The 23,284-nt window shown below is 39.2% G+C and overlaps 1 protein-coding gene across 4 annotated transcripts in view; it reads right to left on the bottom strand.

Moving 5' to 3' along the window:
* NTRK3 (neurotrophic receptor tyrosine kinase 3) overlaps positions 1–23,284 on the bottom strand; it is an 897,882-nt gene that overhangs the window by 547,550 nt on the left and 327,048 nt on the right. For all 4 annotated transcript variants that reach the window (XM_040414178.1, XM_040414180.1, XM_040414181.1 and 1 more), the window contains one exon: positions 20,515–20,583. In XM_040414178.1, the coding sequence (XP_040270112.1) occupies positions 20,515–20,583 (69 nt within the window). The remainder of the gene's footprint in view (positions 1–20,514; positions 20,584–23,284) is intronic.

Below are 23,284 nucleotides of genomic sequence, written 5' to 3'. Positions count from 1 at the left end.
AATTTTCCATCCCCCCATAAAAAAATATTAAATATTAAAAAGTGAAAGTAACAGTCATACACACCCCAAAATATCAATAAATATTACAGATAGACCCCACAATAAATAAATCCTCACAGAGCTCTGTAGATATAAAATAAAATAAAAAGTTGGAGGGGGTTAAAATAAGGAGTTTATATGGAGAAAAAAATACTTATTTTATTAAGTATTAAAACACGCACAAAAAAATCTAAAAGTGGAATTTCCATAATCATACTTAATGAACGGAACATGTCAGTTTTTACCACATAGGGAACACCATAAAAAGATACCCATTAAACTGTGGAACAAATAAATGGTTCCATTAGAAAGTATAAGTTGTCCTGCAAAAAAGCAAGCCATGATACGGCTATGTGAATGGAAAAAATAAAAAAGTTATGGCTCTGGGAAGGCCGGGAGTAAAAGACAAAAATATAATGGGTTATTAGAACTTACTTTCCACTTTTCTTTATTGAGTGGGTCTAATCATTGGTAATCAGAAATCATAGGGTGGGGATGAGAAGGTTATTTATGCAAATCTAATGACAAATTGTTTAATATTGGTCTATAATATTCAGGCAGAACAGTTGAGCAAGTAAGTTGGGTTTGCATTATTTTTATTACAAGGATGATGAGCTTGGCAGAAGATTGGATGGACTGTGGATGATGGCTACCCAGAAATTGTAGACATTAGATTTTGGTGTTTAAAAAATGCAGTCTATTTTTCAACATTCTTAGGCTCATTTCTCAGCTGCTCCATGCATCAGGAACACATGGCTTATGGCAGCAAGCCTGTCTTGCTTCCCTTGAAAATTCAGCAAATGTTGATAAATAACTGTTTGCTATTTTCATTACACAGACCCAGGATGGGGTCTGCTAATCTAGAAGCCTCGACTGACACAATTTAAACTTTACTGCAAATAGAGAGCTTGCCAATTTACACGAAATTAATGTTGCTAATTTACACAGAGGCAAGCTAAAAATATGGAATTCAATTGCTACCAGATGTCTCAGCTCTTCAGGGATAATGTGTAGTCCTCTTTAAAAGTAAAAGCCATTGAAGTATCATAGATGCTAACAAAACATTTGTATCAAAAAGATTAAGAGAAACCATTATGAGTCTTGTATAATATGGATACCTGAGTACGAGATATGCATCTACAAATAATTTTATTAATAAAGCCACGTGTGTAAAATATTCAAAGAGTTGGCTGTACTAAGGAATAAAATGCGGAATTTCAAACAGCAAAATGCCATAAATTACTTTGCAAATCTGATTGTGGTGTATAATTACGGTGTATTAAATAATATAGCTTAAAGAATATTTACAAAGAGTTTTTGTTAGATGGATCAATGACAATAAGCAGATCAAAAAAGATTTTCTGATAGCTTCCACAGTGAACAACTGATATCTAATGGGGAACTTGGCAGCAAGTTTTCAATCTCCCTGCAGCGCCACCACAAGGGGAGCATTCCAAAGTTCTGATTCAAAGCCGATGGCTGTCCATGTTGAGTCCTCTACAGAGAGTAACACAATTTGTAGCTGCTCTCTGCTCCAGTTAAAGGGAGACTATCATGTTGTATATGCAGTATGATCTGAGAGCAGCAAGTTTTATAGTAGAAGAAGCTGAGTACATTAATATCTAATTATATATTTCATATAAATTGTCATTTTATTTATTTTGATTATTATTTATTCTGTGCTTAGCAGTCTATTACGTAGTCTCATCCGAGGGTCCTAGGAAGGTATTCAAAAGTAGCTTTCCGAAACCATACGACCCCTTTAACAAAGAAAGACATTTAATATATTACAGAGGCCATCAGCAACTGTTTCTCTTAATCTGCATTGCTATATTAATTTCTGATTTTATAGGACTCTGTTATAGTTTTATATTAGCAAGTAGTCAAATGAAGAGTTTATCAGATATGCAAATATGCCTGGTATTATTTTTATGGATATAAAAACATGATGGAATTGGAAATAGTCGAGTTGAAAATGGGATAGTAATATAGTGAGTACATAATCCTGGCTTGTATATCTTTGTATACAGATTTGACTTTTGGCTAAACCCGGTGGCATTATCCCCTGGTGTCCACCCTTTTACTTCCATACAGGGGCCGGGGCTTTGCTTCGCTGCAGTGGAGCCACCAGGCCTCTACCTCAACTTTGTTTTAAGGAGCCACCAGGTTGCTACCTCCTGAGCAGTCTCTATGGTTTAGAGCTTACTCACAGGGGTCAGAGATACTGATGCAGAGCGATTAGGGGTCAGACATAATTGTAGACAGGGACAGGCCGAGGTCAGGGCTAGCTGAGTATGTGGAATATGGTAAATGATCCTAGGTTAAGGCAGGCAGTTAGGCCTCATGCACACGACCGTATTTTTTTGCGGTCCGCAAAACGGGGTTCCGTTTTCCCGTGATCCGTGACCGTTTTTTCGTCCGTGGGTCTTCCTTGATTTTTGGAGGATCCACGGACATGAAAAAAAAGTCGTTTTGGTGTCCGCCTGGCCGTGCGGAGCCAAACAGGTCCGTCCTGAATTACAATGCAAGTCAATGGGGACGGATCCGTTTGACGTTGACACAATATGTTGCCATTTCAAACGGATCCGTCCCCATTGACTTTCAATGTAAAGTCTGGAGTCCCTTTTATACCATAGGATCGGAGGTTACTCCAATCCGATGGTATATTTTAACTTGAAGCGTCCCCATCACCATGGGAACGCCTCTATGTTAGAATATAATGTCGGATATGAGTTAGATCGTGAAACCTCATTTCCGACAGTATATTCTAACACAGAGGCGTTCCCATGGTGATGGGGACGCTTCTAGTTAGAATATACTACAAACTGTGTACATGACTGCCCCCTGCTGCCTAGCAGCATCCAATCTCTTACAGGGGGCCGTGATCAGCACAATTAACCCCTCAGGTGCCGCACCTGAAGGGGTTAATTGTACTATCATATCCCCCTGTAAGAGATCAGGGCTGCCAGGCAGCAGGGGGCAGACCCCCCCCCCCTCCCCAGTTTGAATATCATTGGTGGCCAGTGCGCCCCCCCCCTTCCATTGTAATAATTCATTGGTGGCACAGTGTGCCCCCCCCCCTTCCTCCCTCTATTGTAATAATTTGTTGGTGGCACAGTGTGCGCCCCCCCGCCCCCCCCCTTCCTCCCTCTATTGTAATAATTCGTTGGTGGCACAGTGTGCGCCCCCCCCTTCCTCCCTCTATTGTAATAAATCGTTGGTGGCACAGTGTGCGCCCCCCATTGGCCCCCCCTCCCTCTATAGCATTAACAACATTGGTGGCCAGTGTGCGGCCTCCCATCTCCCCCCCCCCCCGATCATTGGTGGCAGCGGGTTACTAGCAATAGTACAATAGTAAAAGATTCATACTTACCTGGGAGCTGCGATGTTCGTGTCCGGCCGGGAGCTCCTCCTACTGGTAAGTGACGGTTCATTTAGCAATGCGCCGCACAGACCTGTCACTTACCAGTAGGTGGAGCTCCCGGCCGGACACGAACATCGCAGCAGCAGGTAAGTATGAATCTTCTACTATTGTACTATTGCTAAGTAACCATGGCAACCAGGACTGTAGTAGCGTCCTGGTTGCCATGGTTACCGATCGGAGCCCCAGCGATTAAACTGGGACTCCGATCGGAACTCCGCTGCCACCAATGATGGGGGAAGGGGGGGGGAGATGGGAGGCCGCACACTGGCCACCAATGTTGTTAATGCTATAGAGGAAGGGGGGGCCGATGGGGGGCGCACACTGTGCCACCAACGAATTATTACAATAGAGGGAGGGAGGGGGGGGCGCACACTGTTGGCCACCAACCTATTATTACAATAGAGGGGGGGGGCCGCACTGGCCACCAATGATATTCAAACTGGGGAGGGGGGGAGGGTCTGCCCCCTGCTGCCTGGCAGCCCTGATCTCTTACAGGGGGCCGTGATCAGCACAATTAACCCCTTCAGGTGCCGCACCTGAAGGGGTTAATTGTGCTGATCACGGCCCCCTGTAAGAGATCGGGTGCTGCCAGGCAGCAGGGGGCAGTCTTGTACACAGTTTGTAGTGTATTCTAACTAGAAGCGTCCCCATCACCATGAGAACGCTTCTGTGTTAGAATATACTGTCGGTTCTGAGTTTCAAAGCTTTTATGCAGACGGATCTTCGGATCCGTCTGTATAAAAACTAACCTACGGCCACGGATCACGGACACGGATGCCAATCTTGTGTGCATCCGTGTTCTTTCACGGACCCATTGACTTGAATGGGTCCGTGAACCGTCGGCCGTGAAAAAAATAGGACAGGTCATATTTTTTTCACGGCCAGGAAACACGGATCACGGATGCGGCTGCAAAACGGTGCATTTTCCGATTTTTCCACGGATCCATTGAAAGTCAATGGGTCAGCGAAAAAAAACGGAAAACGGCACAACGGCCACGGGTGCACACAACGGTCGTGTGCATGAGGCCTTAACCAGTTAACAGTCCATATGGAGGTCAGGAAGAAGTTAGGCAGCAAAGGGTCAGAATCCAGGAATCAGGCAGAAGTCTTTATACAGACAGACAACTGGCAAAAGCACTCCTTTGCAGGGAACTAGCAAGCTACTGTAGGTAATCCATTTCTCAAGTACCTTTTCATATGGGGAGGTGCCTTAAAGGGAACCTGTCATCAACTTTATGCTGACCTCACTGAGGGCAGCATAAAATAGTGACAGAAATGCTGATGTCAGCGGTGTGTCACTCATGAGCTAAAAGTCAGTGGTTGCCAAGAACCAGCATCATAATCATTGCAGCCCAGGCCTTGAGAAGAGTCAAATCTACTTGAGAAGAGTCATGGTTATTCATAATCTGCACTCTCACCCATCTGCTGAGGCAGTTCTCTACTAGAGACAGAGGTAGTAAACTAGGTAGAAGCCTGTCAGTCATCAGCAGGTGGGCAGGGAGAGCAGGATTTCATGAATAACCATGACTCTTCTCAGGTGTCTATGACTCTTTTCCAGACCTAGTCTGCAATGGTTGTGATGTTGGTTCTCGGTAACCACTTACTTTTAACTTATAAATGACAAATCGCTGAAATCAACTCACCTGTCTCTACTTTATGTTGCCGTTAGTATGGGCATCATAAAATTGATTTGATATGTAAGGAGAATCTAAATCGCACATCCTCATTCCTATGCTTCTGATATGACAACTGTTTTCAATTTTCAGCATTTCTTTTGATAAAACATGGCTATACAGCACTATTATCAATCATTTGCTGTGCACTATAAAGAGGCATTAGTATACAGTTTGATCAAAGAGCATAGGCCCACTTACCGCGACAAGGTTGCCTCTTGTTTAAGTGGAAACCTACTCTAACCATGGCGCGGCGCCGTGCCGCGACCACCACGCCTGCTGGAGCGGTGTGGAGGCGCACGACGCCGCGCCATGGTTAGAGTAGGTTCCCACTTAAACAAGAGGCAACCTTGTCGCGGTAAGTGGGCCTATGCTCTTTGATCAAACTGTATACTAATGCCTCTTTATAGTGCACAGCAAATGATTGATAATAGTGCTGTATAGCCATGTTTTATCAAAAGAAATGCTGAAAATTGAAAACAGTTGTCATATCAGAAGCATAGGAATGAGGATGTGCGATTTAGATTCTCTCTACATATTAATATCATAAAATTGATGACAGGTTCCCTTTAACTATCCTGAGGTGACCAGCCATTGGCTGCTGTTTTTTTTTTTAATAACGGGGAATGCTCATGGACATGCCCTAAGCACAGGATGAAGAGGCCTAGCTGGCAAAGAGTGGGTAGCAGCCTGCAGAAGGACTAAAGACTCTGTAAGGAAAACAGAGGAAGAGTGGTGGAACTGGGCCAGCATAGAAAATGAATGAATAAGACGGTGCGTATGTCTGCCTAGGAGAGAGGGATGGTGGTGGGAAAGGGCCCCCAATGTAAAACTTTGCCTTCTTTTATTATTATCCTGCACATTATAACAAACAAGTAAACAATTTTTATAACTTGAAAAAGAGGAAGAAAATGTTTATTGGGTCTTTTTAAATACTGGGGGTCATTTATTAAGACCGGCGTTTTAGATATAATTCTAAATAACCCCTATAGCTGGCTATGGATCCTCTGAAGTTATATAGAGGTGCCGGCCTTTACATAACTTTGGCGTATCCAGCGCCAGTCTAAATGTAAGCCAGCTTCCTTGATGAATAAGATGGGCCTGCAGAACCATCCCCTTCCTGCCAATCCCACGCCCACTTGATCTTTGCGCAACAATCTGCGCCAGAAATTCACCTATTATAGGCGTATTCCTGGATAGTAAATGATCCCCACTGTGTATTACTTATAACTACAGTTACGGTAATAAAAAGTGGGTTGTGAGTGATGGTCCTTAGTTAATTAGCTTTATCTTGTAAACACTTTACATTACTGATCTTGTATCATTCCTGTGTTAGGCCTATACTACATCAACAGATTATTTGACCAATGTCTGTCCACTCAGACCAATTGTTGGTGTGTATAACAAAAGATCTGTGTGTGTAAACAGTCATCTGACCAATGATTGGTCAGAAAATCTGTCAGAAGGCATTATAGCTATATTCTGATAGTTTGCACTTTATACAAGGTATTGTATTGTCATTTACATGAAAAGATAATTCCTGCATTGCAAGAGCTCAGCTAAGGCTACTTTAACATTTGTCGGATCTCAAAACGAGATCAAAACGGTTCAGTTTGATTTAATGCACCAGGATGCATCTGTTCCGTTAGGATGTGGTTGTATTAACTCAAAATGGAACAAACTGAATCTGGCATTAAAATCATTGTAAGTCAATGGGTGATGGATTGTTTTTTTGGCATCTGGAAAAAAAAACAGGGTCCAGCACCATTGATTTACATTGTTTTTTGCATTTTGCTCCGGTTTTGAGATCGTCTGCTAGATCTCAAATTCGGGGGGAAAAAACGCAGATGTGAAAGTAGCCTAAACTAAAAGGGGTTTTCCATTTTGGATCAACATCCTTTAAAATAATCATTTAACAGAACAGTACATAATAAAGTAGTTTACAGACTGGAAACTATAAACAGTTTATAGTAGTTCATGAATAGTAACTGGTGAGGATGTCAGAGTGAGGGATATCATTGGGGCCTGACTTGAATCTGCTAAAATGTTTAAGGGAACAGCCGATACTGGACTGCCTGTTTCCTAATCTTGGTCTAACTTTTCCTCCTCACCTGTGCTGTGTTTGGTACTCCTCATCCACACCACACAAGAGGATTGTATTCTGTCTTGACTGTGCCTTGATTATTGTACCCACAGACACCCATGTTTTTGGAAAGGCTGGAGAGGCAGTAAGGACGACACATACACAGGTGAGAGGGAAAATTTAGACCAAGACTAGGAAACAGGCAATCCAGCATCAGCTGTGCCCTTGCAGATTCAAGTCCAGCCCCAATGATATCCCATTACTCTGGGTGATAAAGAAGTAGTCCCCTTTTTGATTGATATTGGAGCAGCCAAGACAGTTGTGCACAGCAAACATGTCCCCCTCACTTAATCTCCACGGACACCCGTCCTTGTGTAGGAGTGGATGAGAAAGTAGTAAACTCCCCTTTTAACAGAACCCATCCGTGTTAGATTTTCCCTTAACCAAGAAGTGCTTGGCTGGTTGCTTGTCAGTGACACTGCCACCTGTTGCCTCCTGGGTGCAGACTTGCTTGCAAAATAATGTTCCAGCATCTCATACCAGGAGGATGGTACTGTGAAACTAACAGGTGCCCTCAATGACCAGGAACTTTGTTTGTCGGCCGTTAGTGATAAAACACCCTGGTCCATGTTTGTGTCAGAATTCCCAGAACATGAAAGGAAGCCTTGCTTGCGGGACTGCCAGACGATCTGTGGGCTACTGGACCCACAGATGTTGGCAAGCTCCCTGTCCCTCCTGTGAAAGTAGAGATGAAAACTGGCACCTCACTGCCCAGGAAGATGCAGTATCTTTTGAGTATGGCACAGTAAAATGCCGTATCTCAAACAGTCTGAGACTTTTTGAAAAAGGGGGTTATCAAGGAGATTGTATCCCCTTCTAACACTCTTTTGTACCCTGTGAAAAAGAAAAGTGAGAAGGCCAAACACACTCAGTAACGGATGGTACATGACCTACGTGCTATCAATGAAGCCACAGTTTTTAACACCCTCATTGTTCTAATTCAACACACCTTGTTGGCTCAGGTTCCCGCTACCTCTACCCACTCCACTGTTATTGATTTGGGAATTGTTTTCTTTTCAGTACCACTACATTCAGACAGTTGGTATTTGTTTGCCTTCCCATATGAGGGTAAACAGTATACCTGGGTGGTACTGCCTCAGGGGGCCCAAAACTCGCCCAGTATGTATATTGCAGCTAAGTCCTTTTTAGCTGATCATGGCTGCAAGGTGAGAAAAAAACAAAAATTAAAAATTAACATTTTTATTTTGCTGCATTACTGTTACCTTCCTGGGATGAAACATCTCACCCCTGAACATAAGAAGGCTGTGGAAGACGTTCCTTTGCCAGAAACATGAATGCACGGAGGATGTATTTCAGGCTTGTTTCTTATTGCAGACCTTGGATATGTAAGTTTGATGCAGCCTCTTTATGATTGTTTGTCTTTTAGTCCCTTCCACCTTACAAATTAGGTGGTAGATGCCTTTTATGCCCTAAAGCTGGCGATTTTGTGCTCCCGCTCACTGGGCCTATCAGATAAATATATTTAGATTGTATTGTACAGAAATGAATGGCCATGCTTTAGCTGTCCTAACCCAACAGCATGGCGAGCAATTACGCCCTGTGGCATATTATTCAGCCAGGCTTAACCCTGTGGCCAGAGGTGCCCCACAATTCATGCCATCTGTTTTTGATGCACACAAGCTGTGCTGTATTATTGACTGCCATTGTGCACGGAAGAAACACACTGATACCAAGTATCAAAGCAGAAATAATTTATTACAGGAAGTTAAGCAGTTTATATATCATCAGAGAAGGGGTTCCTCTACTGAGGCTCATGTCATTGTTTCAGCAGCTATAATTTTGTAACATCTTTCTTTTACTGTTATTTTTCCTATCTTTCACTCTGTCCATGCAGCTTTTCTTATTCCCTGTGATATGTCAAAAGGCGAGTCAAAGCAGCAATAGAGGCAATGAATGGTAGACGAGTGACGTACATGAGGTCACCAACTACAGGAGCATACCTGGTTAAAAAAAAAAACATGGTAATCCTGGAAACCCCCTTTAGGCAACTTGGACTGTAGCTCAGAGTAATAATGAATAAATGTGTATATATATATATATATATATATATAAAATTGCAAAAAAGGGCAGCACTCCAGAAAGTAAAAAGTGAAAAAATCTTTATTTACCCATATTGGACAAGCTTTTCCCATATGGGTAAATAAAGATTTTTTCACTTTTTACTTTCTGAAGTGCTGCCCTTTATTGCAATTTTTGTCTATTTGGATTGGCTTATATCCACACTGGGCCAGCTGCACCCGCCTCTATACCATTGACGGTGCTGCCACTGAACTTTTTGTATATATATAGTGGTGGTTAAAAGTTTGTGAATAGTGATGCGCAAACTTCAAGTTTTGAAGTTCAAGTTCGGGTTCGGGTATATGCTGAATTGCATTATGGTGAATTGCATTATTACAGACCATAACGCAATTCCATGATAGAATACATAACAAAATCCCTTTAGAGGCCTTCTGTCATGTATTCCGTCATAATAGAAGTCTATGGCCAGCATAACGGATTCGTCTGGTTTCCGTTATGCAGAAGAATTTTCTATTTTGCTGCATATATTTGGCCTAAAGCTACATTCAATTTTCACACAAGTCATCAAATGAGACAAAATATTAGACTTGATGATTAATTTATTGAAGAAAGTAATCTAAAATCACCTGTCTGTGAGTGGAAAATGGAAAGTGGACTATTACACAACCTGATCCTGGCATGATCTTTGTTGGCAAAACACTCCTGGAGAGAGTAAAGTATTGAATTGTCTCCATTTGTACACAATCTTTCAGACTGCGGATTGATGAAGCCCAAACTCTTTAGGGATCATTTTTTAACCTTTTTCCAGTCTAATGGGCATCAACAACTCTTCTTCTCAGGTCCTCAGAAATCTCCTTTGCTCATGTCACAGTACACTTCCACAAACATGTTGTAAAGGACATACTTTGAATTGATCACTTTACTTCAAATAAAACTGGTTGTCCACTCACACCTGATTTTGCTACTCTCAGTCATGTGATATTGTATCATTCTCCTCAATAAATAAATGGCCAAGTCTAAAAAATGTTAATTATTTGTTTGATTTTGTTATCATTATCCACTTTTAGGACTTCCGGTGTAAATCTGATGTAGTTTTAGGTCAAATTTATGCAGAATATAGAAAATTCTGAAGGGTTTTACAAACTTTCAAGCACCACTGCAAGAAATAAAAAAAAAAAAAAAAAAAATCAGGCTGAAATAAGAATCAGTGCCAAATAAGCTACTTTATAAAGGGATCATAAACCAGTCTTTGTATGTACTAATATTTTATTATAACACAGTCTACAGGTTGCTAAGGGACTAGAAATGAGCAGCAACATAACATTTTTAGAATATTTTATTTTTACTGAATAACAATATATGGTTTGTGACAATGGATACAGCACTGGGAGAGGCACATGGTAATATAGTAGGTAACATATGCAAAAATACAAATGACAAATTCTGATAGCAGAAAGTTATGCCACATAACAAACCCAGCTCCATTTCACTTTATATGGTTATTTCTGAATTATAATAAATAAATAAAAATGTATTCAGATTAAAATATGAAGTATAGTGGCCAGCTAGGTAGCACTGTGATACTAAATTCAAAGAGGCAGCATTTGCATGGAGTTCATATGTTTGTGTGGGTTTCCTCTTGTGTGGGTTTCCTGATTTTTACCGACCCTCTAAAAACATACTGATGGGATTATACATGTAATTGTGAAATTAGATTGTGAACCGCCCTGTGGACAGGCACTGTTGTGAGTGATAACATGGAACTTACCGCACTGCAGAATATTGTTACCACTATGTAAGAAATAAGGAAGTCAATAAATCTTGACTGGCACCAGTGCAAACTTCTTCAAGGGTTATTCCAATCTTATAAAGTGATTGCATATTGCTAAGGTATGCCATTAATTTATCATTGGTGCGGGTCTCACTTTTCTGATCACTGTGTGGTACCCCAGGCCAGGGAGTACTACCATTGCAAGTGGTTTGCAATATCATTCTATACACTTTGTTCATCAGCAGATGGGGTACAGTTGGCCGTGTGCAGCAACAGGAATAATACTTACCATGCCATTCCTTTCCTCTTGGTAGGAGTGGGCTAGTCCTACTTCCTGTCAAGGGAGGGGCAGAGCTAGTTAGAAGGAGAGTAGGAAGGAAAGTGACGAGTGAGGGAGCATGTAATCCATCTCCCGCTCCTTCAGTCCATTACTACCACAGAGGCAGCTCATCTAGGAGAACAACATTTCTTCAGACAGACTGCATTGTACTAGGCTACAGAAGATTTTTAAACTATGAAGTATTTGTGTCAGCAGAGTGATCAAGCAATCAAGCTATCAAGACTCTGCTGCAAGGTGGTGGGAAACACATTAAGACACCATCACCAGAGTTTGGGACATAGTGAGAAACCTGCATCATACGGTGGACATCTATAGACACAGATGCCAGAGTGGTAGGGCATAGGGTAGGGAATTCAGAAAGAGACATGTGCTGCTATGTTTTTCACTATGTTTGTTCTATAATCTCTGCTAATTCCTTCTCATCATCTTTTTTTCACTGCACGAAACACCAAGGAAGCCACTACCATTCCCATCATCTGCACCGGCTCCACAGGGGCTCACTGCAATTGCACTGCTTTATAAGTCCTTTCCTGTTTCTCTGAATTGTGGTGCTCCCAACCCCGGCAGCCGGGAAACTGTAGCATGGTCCCATTCTATTGAGGGTGGATTCAGGGTAACCTTAAAGTGATCGTATACCCTATCAATTTTCATTAACAATCACATTAAAAGTTAGGAATTAAATTTCATGTTTACTACAAAATGACCATCAGGTTACAATACATTGTGATATATTTTTTTATGTGCAACCTAATTAAATCTACCAAGGCCAAATAAGAATGTGCAAAGTCTTCTTGTCTAAATTAATAAAACCATTATGACTGCTATCATTAACATCTCATTTCCCTTATGACCTTATCATGGGAGCCTTTTTCCTATTTATGCATAATGGAGCATGCATATTTTAGAACATAAGACCATCCTTCCCAGTAAACTATAAATGAGAAAAAAAAAAAAGGACAAATGAAAACTGGACAACAAGTCAAACAGACTAGACACTATCTACTTCATTTATGGTAATTAAAATGGCTGACTGATGCCTCTCCGCCTCATTAACTTTCGCTCAAGTAATTTTGATCCCAAAGTTAATAATTATGGTCTCAGCTGGAAGACAATAGGACATCTCTTGCTAAACCCTTGATATAAGGAAGGACAGTCATCTCTGATTTCACTCATTGCAGGCAATAGAAAATAAGGTTTAGGCAATAATTGAATCCATTAGCCTGCACAGACCTATACATCCTAACCCGGTTTGCCTTTCCTTGAAGTGCCATCTCTACTTATGAAATATCATTTTTATATCCTATGCTGGCCCATGATAAAATTTGTCCTCCAGTCATTCAAATAAGTGCAGAACCTGCCACTTTAGATGTGATTACCCTTCCTATGAACTTTATAGCAACCTACAGATTTTTCTTCAAACATTTCTTGCTCTCTAAAATTTAGCTTTCACCATACAAACATACAGAATATATTACAGTGAAGACTCAAAAGAGCCTTCGGCTGGATCAGATCTATTGCTATGCACTGTAAAATGTAATAGCTCTAAGGAAATTGTTGGTTTATTTTTTATAGTAAAATACAATACAATGTCATATTTCATATCATATTAAAAAAAAATTAAAAAAAATGCAGTCTGGACATAAAAGGTGAACACTGTGCTCTGTGTGAAGATACTTGCTAAAGGATTCCATTATGGCTTCTACTATTATTATTATTAGTGTATTTGAAACTTTAAGGGGTTGTCTGATGAGAAATAAAAATTTAAAAGAGTAGTCGCTATGTTTGTTTTTTTCTTTTTTTGCCAAAATTAAAAATTTTTCCTGCACTGTAGTCCTCCCTTCAAAGTGTATTTTTACTACTACAGCTCACATGACACCTTCCTAAACTATATTTTCCAGCATCCCATTTCATACCTAGTTTCTCCCTCTGATGATTATCTGCATCCCACTCTCCCACTCTCTGCTGATGGGCTAGTCACGTGTGCATAGTATGCAGATATAGTATCCGTGGACTTGCATATAAATGAATTAGTGGAATGGGTCTGGTCTGCAATGCTAAGTACAGCAGCTATTCAATGTTCGGCTCAATGTGTTGCGAGGAGGCCGCATTACGCACAAGAGTGCTGCAGCCTCTTCAAACAGCTGACTGGTAGCAGTATCAGGTTTCAGATTGATTACCTATCCTAAGGATACATCAACAGTTTTATAGTTCTAGCAAACCACTTTAAAAAAAAAAAATATTTTTAAAAAAATGACGGGTAACTACTAGCAAGTTACCAAGCACAGTGTCATCCATTGGAGAGCGTTGGATAAATGTCATGTTTATCCAACGCTCTCCAATGGATGACACTGTGCTTGGTAACTTGCTAGTAGTTACCCGTCATTTTTTTTAAAATGAAGAGGCCACAGTGCTCCAGCCTCTTCAAACAGAGGATAAGCATCCCTGCCAATCCAATATTGATAATCTATCCTGATATAAAAATCTTGGACAACTCCTTTAAAGAGATACAGGTGTGGGAGAGTGCTCAGTCCAGTTGACTATTCAACTATACAATGCCAGAAGCTTCCTCTGCAAAGCTTTCCTGATACCACTTTTTTGGAAGACTAACAGCTTTATTATACAAATATAAAATAAAATAAAATATTATACACCTGATCTTTTTGCCTTGTAGTCATATGCTTCTTAGGTTAGAGCATTTTTCATATTTTGCCACTAGAAAATTATCTTTAAAAAAAATAAATAAAATAGAACCCAGTATGCCAAGACCACAAAGCATGTTCTCTTTACAATGTAATAACATCCCATCACCTTCCTAGTACAATACATAAGATGTGTCACATAGTGAAGGTGTGTGCAATAAGTTCTATACTATGGACCACTATGTTAAATGATTGTGATGCACAGTTCCGTTTAGATCTTCTCCTCTTCTCAGATTTTGCCTTTAGTGTGTGCCTTTACTGCATAGACAACCCAGCGAGCCTTCCTCTACAAGGTCACCTAAATCATCTAATTTGAAACTGCAGTACCATGATAGACTTAGTTGTATGTTGGAGACATCTTGTTGCTTTTAAAGAGTAGCTCTGTCAGCTCTGCTACTTCTGGGCTTTGCTTGTCTCTTCTCATGTGTGCTGCAGTAATGCCTCTTCCTTAGGTGTTTTTCTTCTGTCATTAAAGGTAGCATTTGTCCCGCTGAGAGCACCAGGAGAGCTTCTGCTGTTTACATTATGTAATGAAGAATCAGCGTTGCTCAAGCTGAGAACCGGATTTCGCTCATCTCTCTCCCATACCGTAGAGGTCATATTGATTATGGCTGTGAGGACGATCTGTTGCACAATTGATTCTATGTGTGTTTTTTTTGCATAACAACACTTAGTATTGATTTTAGGTGATAAAGTGATGTTCTACTTATCTGCTTTTGTGTCATATTTTGGTGCATTAGCAGCAAATAATAATTCATCACTGTGTTCCTGTAGACAAATGGTACAGCGTACAGTATACTTATGACAGACAGCCCGGCACGACCGTTACTCCAACACTGAAAATATAATCTAAATATCATATTAGATTTATCTTTCTCTTCCTATAGCTCATTACTTTAAAGGGTAACTGTCATGTTTTCATCAAAAATGTTACTGCTTCAGCAACATTATGCATAAAGCAATTTTTTGTTTCTTCACATACCACAGTTTTCCTTGATTTTTTCCCTTAGTTATGGCTGTTTAAACATTTACAATATGAGGACATATTTTTCTGAGGCCAAAAATGCTTTCCCTCACTTCCCATACACACTTGCTGTAGCCAGCAGCTCCCTGCCAGCCAATCAGATTGGATTACTGAGAGAAACGCCTCCTCACTCTGAAGCCTAATGCAGGCATGCAGTGTGAAGGACCGCCCCTCTGTCTTCTGTTTATACTAAAAGGAAGACAGACAAGCCCTAGCAATGGTCTTTTAAGGGAGCAGTGAAAAGGGACAGAGGACATTAATGAAAGCTGTTATAAGGTAATTACAGATCTTTTGGCAATCATTGACAGACTAACTCAGGTATACATGCCTAGCTCTAATAAACTAGCAAATAAAAAATGTATATGACAGTTACCCTTTAAAATTTACAGATAAAATGGCTTCCTAAATACTATAGGTAAAAAAAAAATATATATATATATACGGGGTCATTTATCAAACTGGTGTAAAGTAGAACTGGCTTAGTTGCCCATAGCAACCAATTATATTCCACCTTTCATTTTTTACAGCTCCTTTGGAAAATGAAAGGTGGAATCTGATCGGTTGCTATGGGCAACTAAGCCAGTTCTACTTTACACCAGTTTGATAAATGACCCCAATAATTTGTATTAAATATCCATTAAAATACAATAAACAACAATCTATAATATATCCTACAACCAGACGTGAGTGATTAGTGATGAGCAAAGCAAGCTTTGGATCATAGAACCGAAGTCGCTTTGCTCAAAACTTAGAATTAATGTTGTACGAAGATCCGTCTCCATATAGCATTAAAATGTATAGCCTCCGATGAGGTGAAGTTAGTTATTTGTGAAGTCTCACCAGACTTTGTTGAACAACTTCAGTTATGCTACATCTGAAGTCGCTTCGTTCAAAACTTTGGATTAATACTGCACGGAGATCCATCTCCTTACAGTATTAAAATGCATGGGCTACAATAAGCCGAAGTCAGTTATTCACAAAGTCACACGTGATTTTGTTGAATAAGTTCAGTAGTTGATTTTTGACGTGGAAAACCACTTTAAAACTTGGATCCGAACTAGGCTTTGGTCCTGAGGTTGGTTCTCCTCTTTAAAAATTAAATACCAAAGTTATTCAATGAAGTCTCACAAGATTTCGTGAATAGCTAATTCCGCCTCATCAGAAGCTGTCCATTTTAATGCTGTACGGAGATGGATCGCCGCACAGCATTAATCCGAAGTTTTGAGTGAATTGACTTTGGATCTATGATCTGAAGCTCGCTTTGCTCATCACTAGTTAGGACACCTAATCGCATTTCATAGTAATCCATTAATATACAGTAACTCATCCAGCAGCAATGAATAAATAAGGAAACTATCAGTCATGTAGCAGCAGTAAAACATAAACAGTCACTTATGTAGCAGTAACTAAAATCTGACCACCATTCCTAAAAGTAACACTGCTGGAATGGTGGCTATATCTGCTGAGAAAGAAAGTACGTAACTATCTCCAATAGAAGATAGCTTGATTAGTTCTGAGTCTCCGGACACCTCCACACACGTTTAATTGGAGATGTTTGTCCTTATGAACTAATCTGGCTGGGCAGTAAGTCATCCTCTGCTAGTTTCAATAAGTGGTATAGGAGATGTTCTTTATGAATTGTCAGTTACTTGGTTTAAATTACCATATTGTATTATATCTCGGCAGATATAACCACCATTTAAGCTGCTCTTATCTTTGATGCTGCAGTGTTATGTTTAGGAATGGTCAGACATTTGTAGCTGCCACATGAGTAACTGTTTATGTTTTAGGCTACTTTCACACTAGCAGTAATATTTACCGGTATTGAGATCCGTCATAGGTTCTCAATACCGGAAAAAAATGCTTCCATTTTGTCCGCATTCATTGTCAAGGGGGAGAAAACGTAACTGAACAGAACGGAATGCTCCAAAATGCATTCCGTTACATTCTAATACCGGAGAGCAAACCGCAGCATGCTGCTGTTTGCTTTCCGTCCTGGGATGGGTTTTCTCTGACTCAATCTGGCACAATAGAAAACGTATCCGTCCCCCGTTGACTTTCAATGGAGTTCATAACGGTTCCATCTTGGGTATGTTGAAGATAATACAACCGGATCCGTTCATAACTGATGCAGATGGTTGTATTATCAGTAACGGAAGTGTTTTTGCTGAACCCTGCCGGATCCAGAAAAAAACGCTAGTGTGAAAGTAGCCTTACTGCTGCTATATGATAGTTTCCTTATTTATTCATTGTGCTATATGAGTTACTGTATATTAATGGATTACTATGAATTGCGAGTAATTAAATGTCCTAACATCCGGTTGTAAGATATATTGGTGGATCCTGTTGTCTTTTATTCTATTATAATGGATATTTAATAACAATTCCATTTTAATGGAATATTATGGCTTTAGTTTAGTTTTTTATTTGAATATCAGATTAGTAGGAAATTACTCAGTGATACAGGATCCTATGCATCAAGATGCATATGTACTGTTTTAGTTGGCAGACTATCTAGAATAGCCTTCTCAGAATTAATAGAGTTGAGTTTTACTGTAGCTTCTTGCTTTAAACATCATCCATCACAATAGAGCACTTTTTGACTTTAGGTCATCTACAAGATACCCAAATAGAGAAATGCTAATATTAACCCAGTAAATAACATGGATGACTATTGGAAATCTATGAGAAGTTTGCCAAGGTCAGACAAAGAGTGATATAAGCCCATGGACATAGGCCATGGGCCCCTTATCTGGCAGAATTACATTGATACACTTGATTAATGGCCCTATTACAAAAGTCAAGTATTGGGAAAATTTTGGGGGATGAATGTTTGCATGAATGCTCGCCCCAAATAATTGTCCTATATAAACAAAGCTCCCGATCACCCAACTAACAAGCAAATATTCGATTTTAAGGTTATTGCATCTTTCTTGCAGCATCTTAAATCATTTGCAGGCAGCACATTGTCCTGTGTAAGCAGGGATTTGCTGCTCACAAACAATAAATCTGTATGGGGATGAATGATCGCCCTAGCACTGGTTCATTTCCATAACAAATTCACATTGATACATGTGAATACAGCTCTTCTGATGCTCAATGAGCAGCCAATGATTGTCCATCTGGCCATATAAAAGGGTCCTTAGGCTCATAGACTTTTGAGGAGCACTTGAATAACTTAAAATTGCAGTAGAAAACAACTACATTCAGAAATAAATGATTTCTATTACATTAATCATTTCTTGGGCCTTTTCTAAATAAAGCAAAACGTTTTTCGTTTCTGAGAAAATATCTGACAAACCATATTTTGCAACCATTTTTAATCTACAGATAGATGTATGATGATTGGGTCAGCATCCCGAGAAGACACTCAGACCACTCTTTCATATCTCATATGTTGATTCAACAACATCTCAAAACTCGTTCAATATCCGCTAGTGAAATATAGAATTTATTTAACATCCAATTATTATTTGAAATAAGTGTTCATAGCTTTATCAATAATTCAGGGCACTGCATTCAGAAACCTTTATTTTCCTGTCAAAGAGGTCTTTATATCTTAAAAAGGTTATAGGAGGCATCTCAAGTGATCTCTAAAATTGCAGGTGCTTAAAAAGCTCAGTGACAAATTGGCTGGAAAAGCACTGCAAAGAACAGACTATTAAAGTTAATGGCATCAACTATTTTTGAATGTGCCCCCAACTAGGAAGTCTGATGCCAATAGTATTGAGAGCATTATTTTCTTTTACATTGGCAAAGCTTTTAGCAGTTGAAATTTCTGAAAGATTGCCATTCCCGAGAAGAAGAAAAAAAACGACTTTTTTTCTCAGATGTTTATCGTCTTTTAACCATTTATGATATCATTTTCTCTCCATTTGCAGGCTCAGTGTTCTTCAGTTCAAGATTTTGGAATCCACTATTAACAGCTGGTAAGTACCTTGCTGTAAATATTGTACTCACCACTACTACTGGATTGTTTGCGAATAATCGAAAGAGTTGCCCGATTTACAAAACCCATGATCAAATATCTCATAAAGTAATTTTGAGTTGACAAAGAAAAGTCCTATATTTAGTATTTTCATTTGCCAGAGAGGCTACAAATGCCTGTGCATTACACATATAGCCTATTGATTTAGATAAAAACTGTGTAATGCTATAATTTCCTTGTTGCGCTACAGAGAAATTGAGCACTTGAAGGCAGATTCCATACAGATTGCTGTTGGGGATCTCAGCAGCAGGACACCCAGTGATCAGCTTATAATCTAGGGACTTTTCTAGCAAAATAAAAATTGGGGATCATTTATTAAGACTCCTTATTGCAAAAGCTGACCTTAAAAAGTCACAGACTCCCAGTTTGTAACTTTTTAAATGCCCTGGCATCAAAATTTAGGTGCACACATTGTTTCAGTACCACCCTCGCTACAAGGGAGGGTGGGGGCATAGTGTGGCGGGGAAATCAAGATTCACTATCATTAAAGCCAGTTTCCCAACATCGTTACGTCACTATGTGAGATTTTGAGCAGTGTCTTCAACCAAGATGGCCACGACGCACTCTACACGAACAAATGGATAACATGAGTATTTTTATTTTATTTTTTACCCTGATTAATATATATGTTAACCTGATAATTCTCTGAAAGGCCTTAATAGTAACCTCAGATGCTGCGCTCAGTGATGAACGCGGCATCTGAAGGGTTCAATGAGGGTGGGGCCGCCCAATCTCGATTTCCTGTCATTGTGTCCACTACATATAAAAAAAAATGCACTTCCTGACAAAGTAATTAGTCACAAATCAAATTTCTTTGTGAAGTTCAGCTGAGCAGCCAAATCAAATTTTTCATAACTTCGCTCATCTCTAATTAATATTATAATCATTATTATTACTATTATAATATCAGGTTAAGGTGATTATTCAATAGTAGAATATTAAAGTATGAGATATCTGGATTCTTCAAGTAACAGCAGCTTATGCCAGTCTTTAAAAAAATAAATAAAATGCTCAATCAATATCATCTGCACATGCAGCAGGAGAGGAATACAAGACTCTAGCCCTGTTCCCAGCAGAAGTGATTCCCTGTCCATACCCAGACTGGAAATCTGGTAAAGGATGTGACTTTGGCTGAAACTAGGTTTTCAGAAGAGGAGTGTCACATGACCAGGTTCCCAGGATACTGATCCATACAAATTATGATCATTAAGTATATTGTTCTGTGTCATCAAAGTAGCTTTGCAAGACCAACTTGGTCCCGGAACCCCCCCCCCCCCCCCCTTTAAATGATGACTCAACCAGCAAAATCTTTGGAATCATCAGAAATCAGCAACAAGTAAAAACATACAAGACAACTAAACAGTTATACTTACAATTTACTAAGCTCCAGGTGTTGAAAAAGCTGCCAAGACAGTGTTGTCAATCGGTTTCCAGAAAGATTTCTAGAAAGAAGGAAAAAAAGAATTATTGTAATGAAACATCTACAACAATATAAAACATCTAAAGTTCCTGGGTGATGTCCTGAAAATGTCACCCTATGTACAGATTATGAACATTGCTCAGAAATGGTTTCTCCTTTTTCAGCTGATGTCATTATTTGTAGCATTACTACTAACCATTATTGTTAATTTTATATTACTAACAAAGAAATGTTTAAATAGAACATATATACAGAACAGACCAGACTGAAGTTGGCGATACACAAGAGAGTAAATGGCTGAATACCCTTGAATGAATGATCATCTGTTGAACGATCCACCTATGTAGCTATACCCATTTTAACCCACATTGGAAATTCAGGAAATGCTTATTTTACAGTTGGAATGATCCTGGTGTATTAAGGCATATCAGAAGAAAATTTTAAACACAGCCAACTTTCTTGATGACAGGGTGTCATTAGTCTTCTAAAGCATTATATTTCACATGACAAGCTATCGTATTGGTCGAAATTATCTAATGAGCCTTAGACTAATGTGCATGACCACCTTGATATCTATTTGTCTAATAGTCTATATCTGCAATAAGCAGACAATTTTGATAAACTGCAAATATTACATTTACAATCATTTTCAATATACCCAATAAAATATATGGGTAGCTGAACTATAATTATTTTTTCCAACTTTAATGATGGTGCTTTAAAAATGAACATTTAATGGCTGGTTCCCTTAGCAATAATACCTGGTCACCAGTCTTTCTAATGGGGAACTAGTCTGGCAGTTAAAATGGAGTTTTCCAATAACACCTTTAAAGGTGTTGTTCATCTCCAGAGGGCATTTCTGCAAAAACACCCATGTCTCTGGACCTGCAGGGAAAAACATACTTACCTATATGTAAGTCCTGCTCTGTCACTGCCAAACTCTCGTGTCTGCTTATCAACATCTTGTTTGATGTGAGTCCTCCATGTGACTCAGTAACATGAAACATGGAGGACATGTTAACACTGTAGCCAGTCATTGGCTGCAGCAATCACGATTCACGTCAAACAGGATGTTGACATACAGACATCTGAGCGAGGCAGTGGTGGTGGGGGAACAAAATACCTGGAACCCAGCATGTTTGGCCATAGGGGCGGGTCTGGCTGAAAGCCCCCATAGATGAACAACCCCTTTATCTTAAGCATATTAAGCGTCTTAATATCATAGAAACAATCAGTGACCTCTGATTTAACAAAGTTTTACTGTATGCGAAATAATGATGTTATAAACAGAAATAAGTAATCTTATCTGTAGGGTTTCTCTACTTTCCAAATCTATTTGTGATGTGCTTACCATTCTAAATTGAGCTTTTGTAAAACTCTGCAAATCTATGTGCCACTTGTATCCTCTGGGTTGACAAATATACAGCTTACTTAATGAATTTGGCAGATCCTTTTGCTGGACTATTTAAAAAATGATACACAGTGCACTTTGTCTATATAGCTAATTTGCTCGCTAAGGACTTTCGACACATTTGAGTGTCTCAGTGTTAGATAAATGTATTATGTTTATTAAAATGTTTAAGTTTGGATTTCTTTGAAATTTGGAGCACTTATCTAAAGTTTTTAAGTTAAATGTCAGATCTCTATTAATATCATACATATTTGTGATTTACCCTAAAATATTCCAATAAAAAAAAAAAAATTCTAGAGAACTCCCTGGGGACTATTCTCTGCTTCTATGTATTTCATTGAGATCTATATCTTAATAAACATGTAGCTATTCTGCTAAACAATTAGTCTCATTAATCCGAGGTCGTTCCATTTAATCCAAGGAAGAAAACTGATACAAAACAAGTATTGAGCAACAGTCTCTGTCCAATAATGCAGTAAGAAGCTGATGGTATCTACAGAATAAATTTTCCAGTTTTCAAAAATTTTCAGTTCTCTTAGCCACATTTCATTATAGTCCATTATTAATTATGAAAACGCTTTACTGCAAAGAGATCAGTGCACAGAGGCGCCATTCATAATTCTGGCACCGAGCAAGTGACAGATGCATTGCCAGCAGCTACTAGCAGATGAATGTACCTGCATGCAGCTCAGAGATACAAATAAGAAACCATAGTGTAAGGGTGTTGAGAGCAGAATTTTAGTAGAAAGTTGCAATGTAACACATATTTATCAGATCAAAGATAACTTTAGCATTCCAAAACTTAATTACAGATGAAGAAATCCAAGTACTGCCAAGCCAAACAAGTCTTCAAATAACTTTGAATTAAGCAATTCTTGAATGGGTGATTTACTTTCCTCCCTCATTTATCTTTCAAAGCATTTCTTCATTCCCCAGATCATTGTTGGAATACCTACAGCTTCTACCAAGTACAACACAATAGTGTGTCGCCACATTTTGTGAAATATTCTCTTTGCAAAATCTTCCAATTACATGCTTCAAGTCATGTTGAAAACATATTCCAAATTTCTACAAAAGTGCATCAATCATTCCATTCAAATGATAGCCTTTAAGAAATGGAAAGTCAAAACAATTTCATCTCTGGAAAAATGTATAACGTTTTGAAGTCATGTATCCTTATTTCGTCAAATACATAGAGCAAAAAAATATTGGCAAACTATGTACCCTCAATGTACTGTACTCTAATGACCTCAACCCAAGGTACATTTATATCTAAATTGCAAACTGTATCATGTTCCTGGTCCTGATATCC

Source organism: Bufo bufo, chromosome 1 (assembly GCF_905171765.1).
Source record: "Bufo bufo chromosome 1, aBufBuf1.1, whole genome shotgun sequence".
Classification (NCBI taxonomy): Eukaryota; Metazoa; Chordata; class Amphibia; order Anura; family Bufonidae; genus Bufo; species Bufo bufo.
The sequence above is the reverse complement of the archived record's forward strand: the minus strand, read 5'-3'. Positions and strand labels throughout refer to the sequence as shown.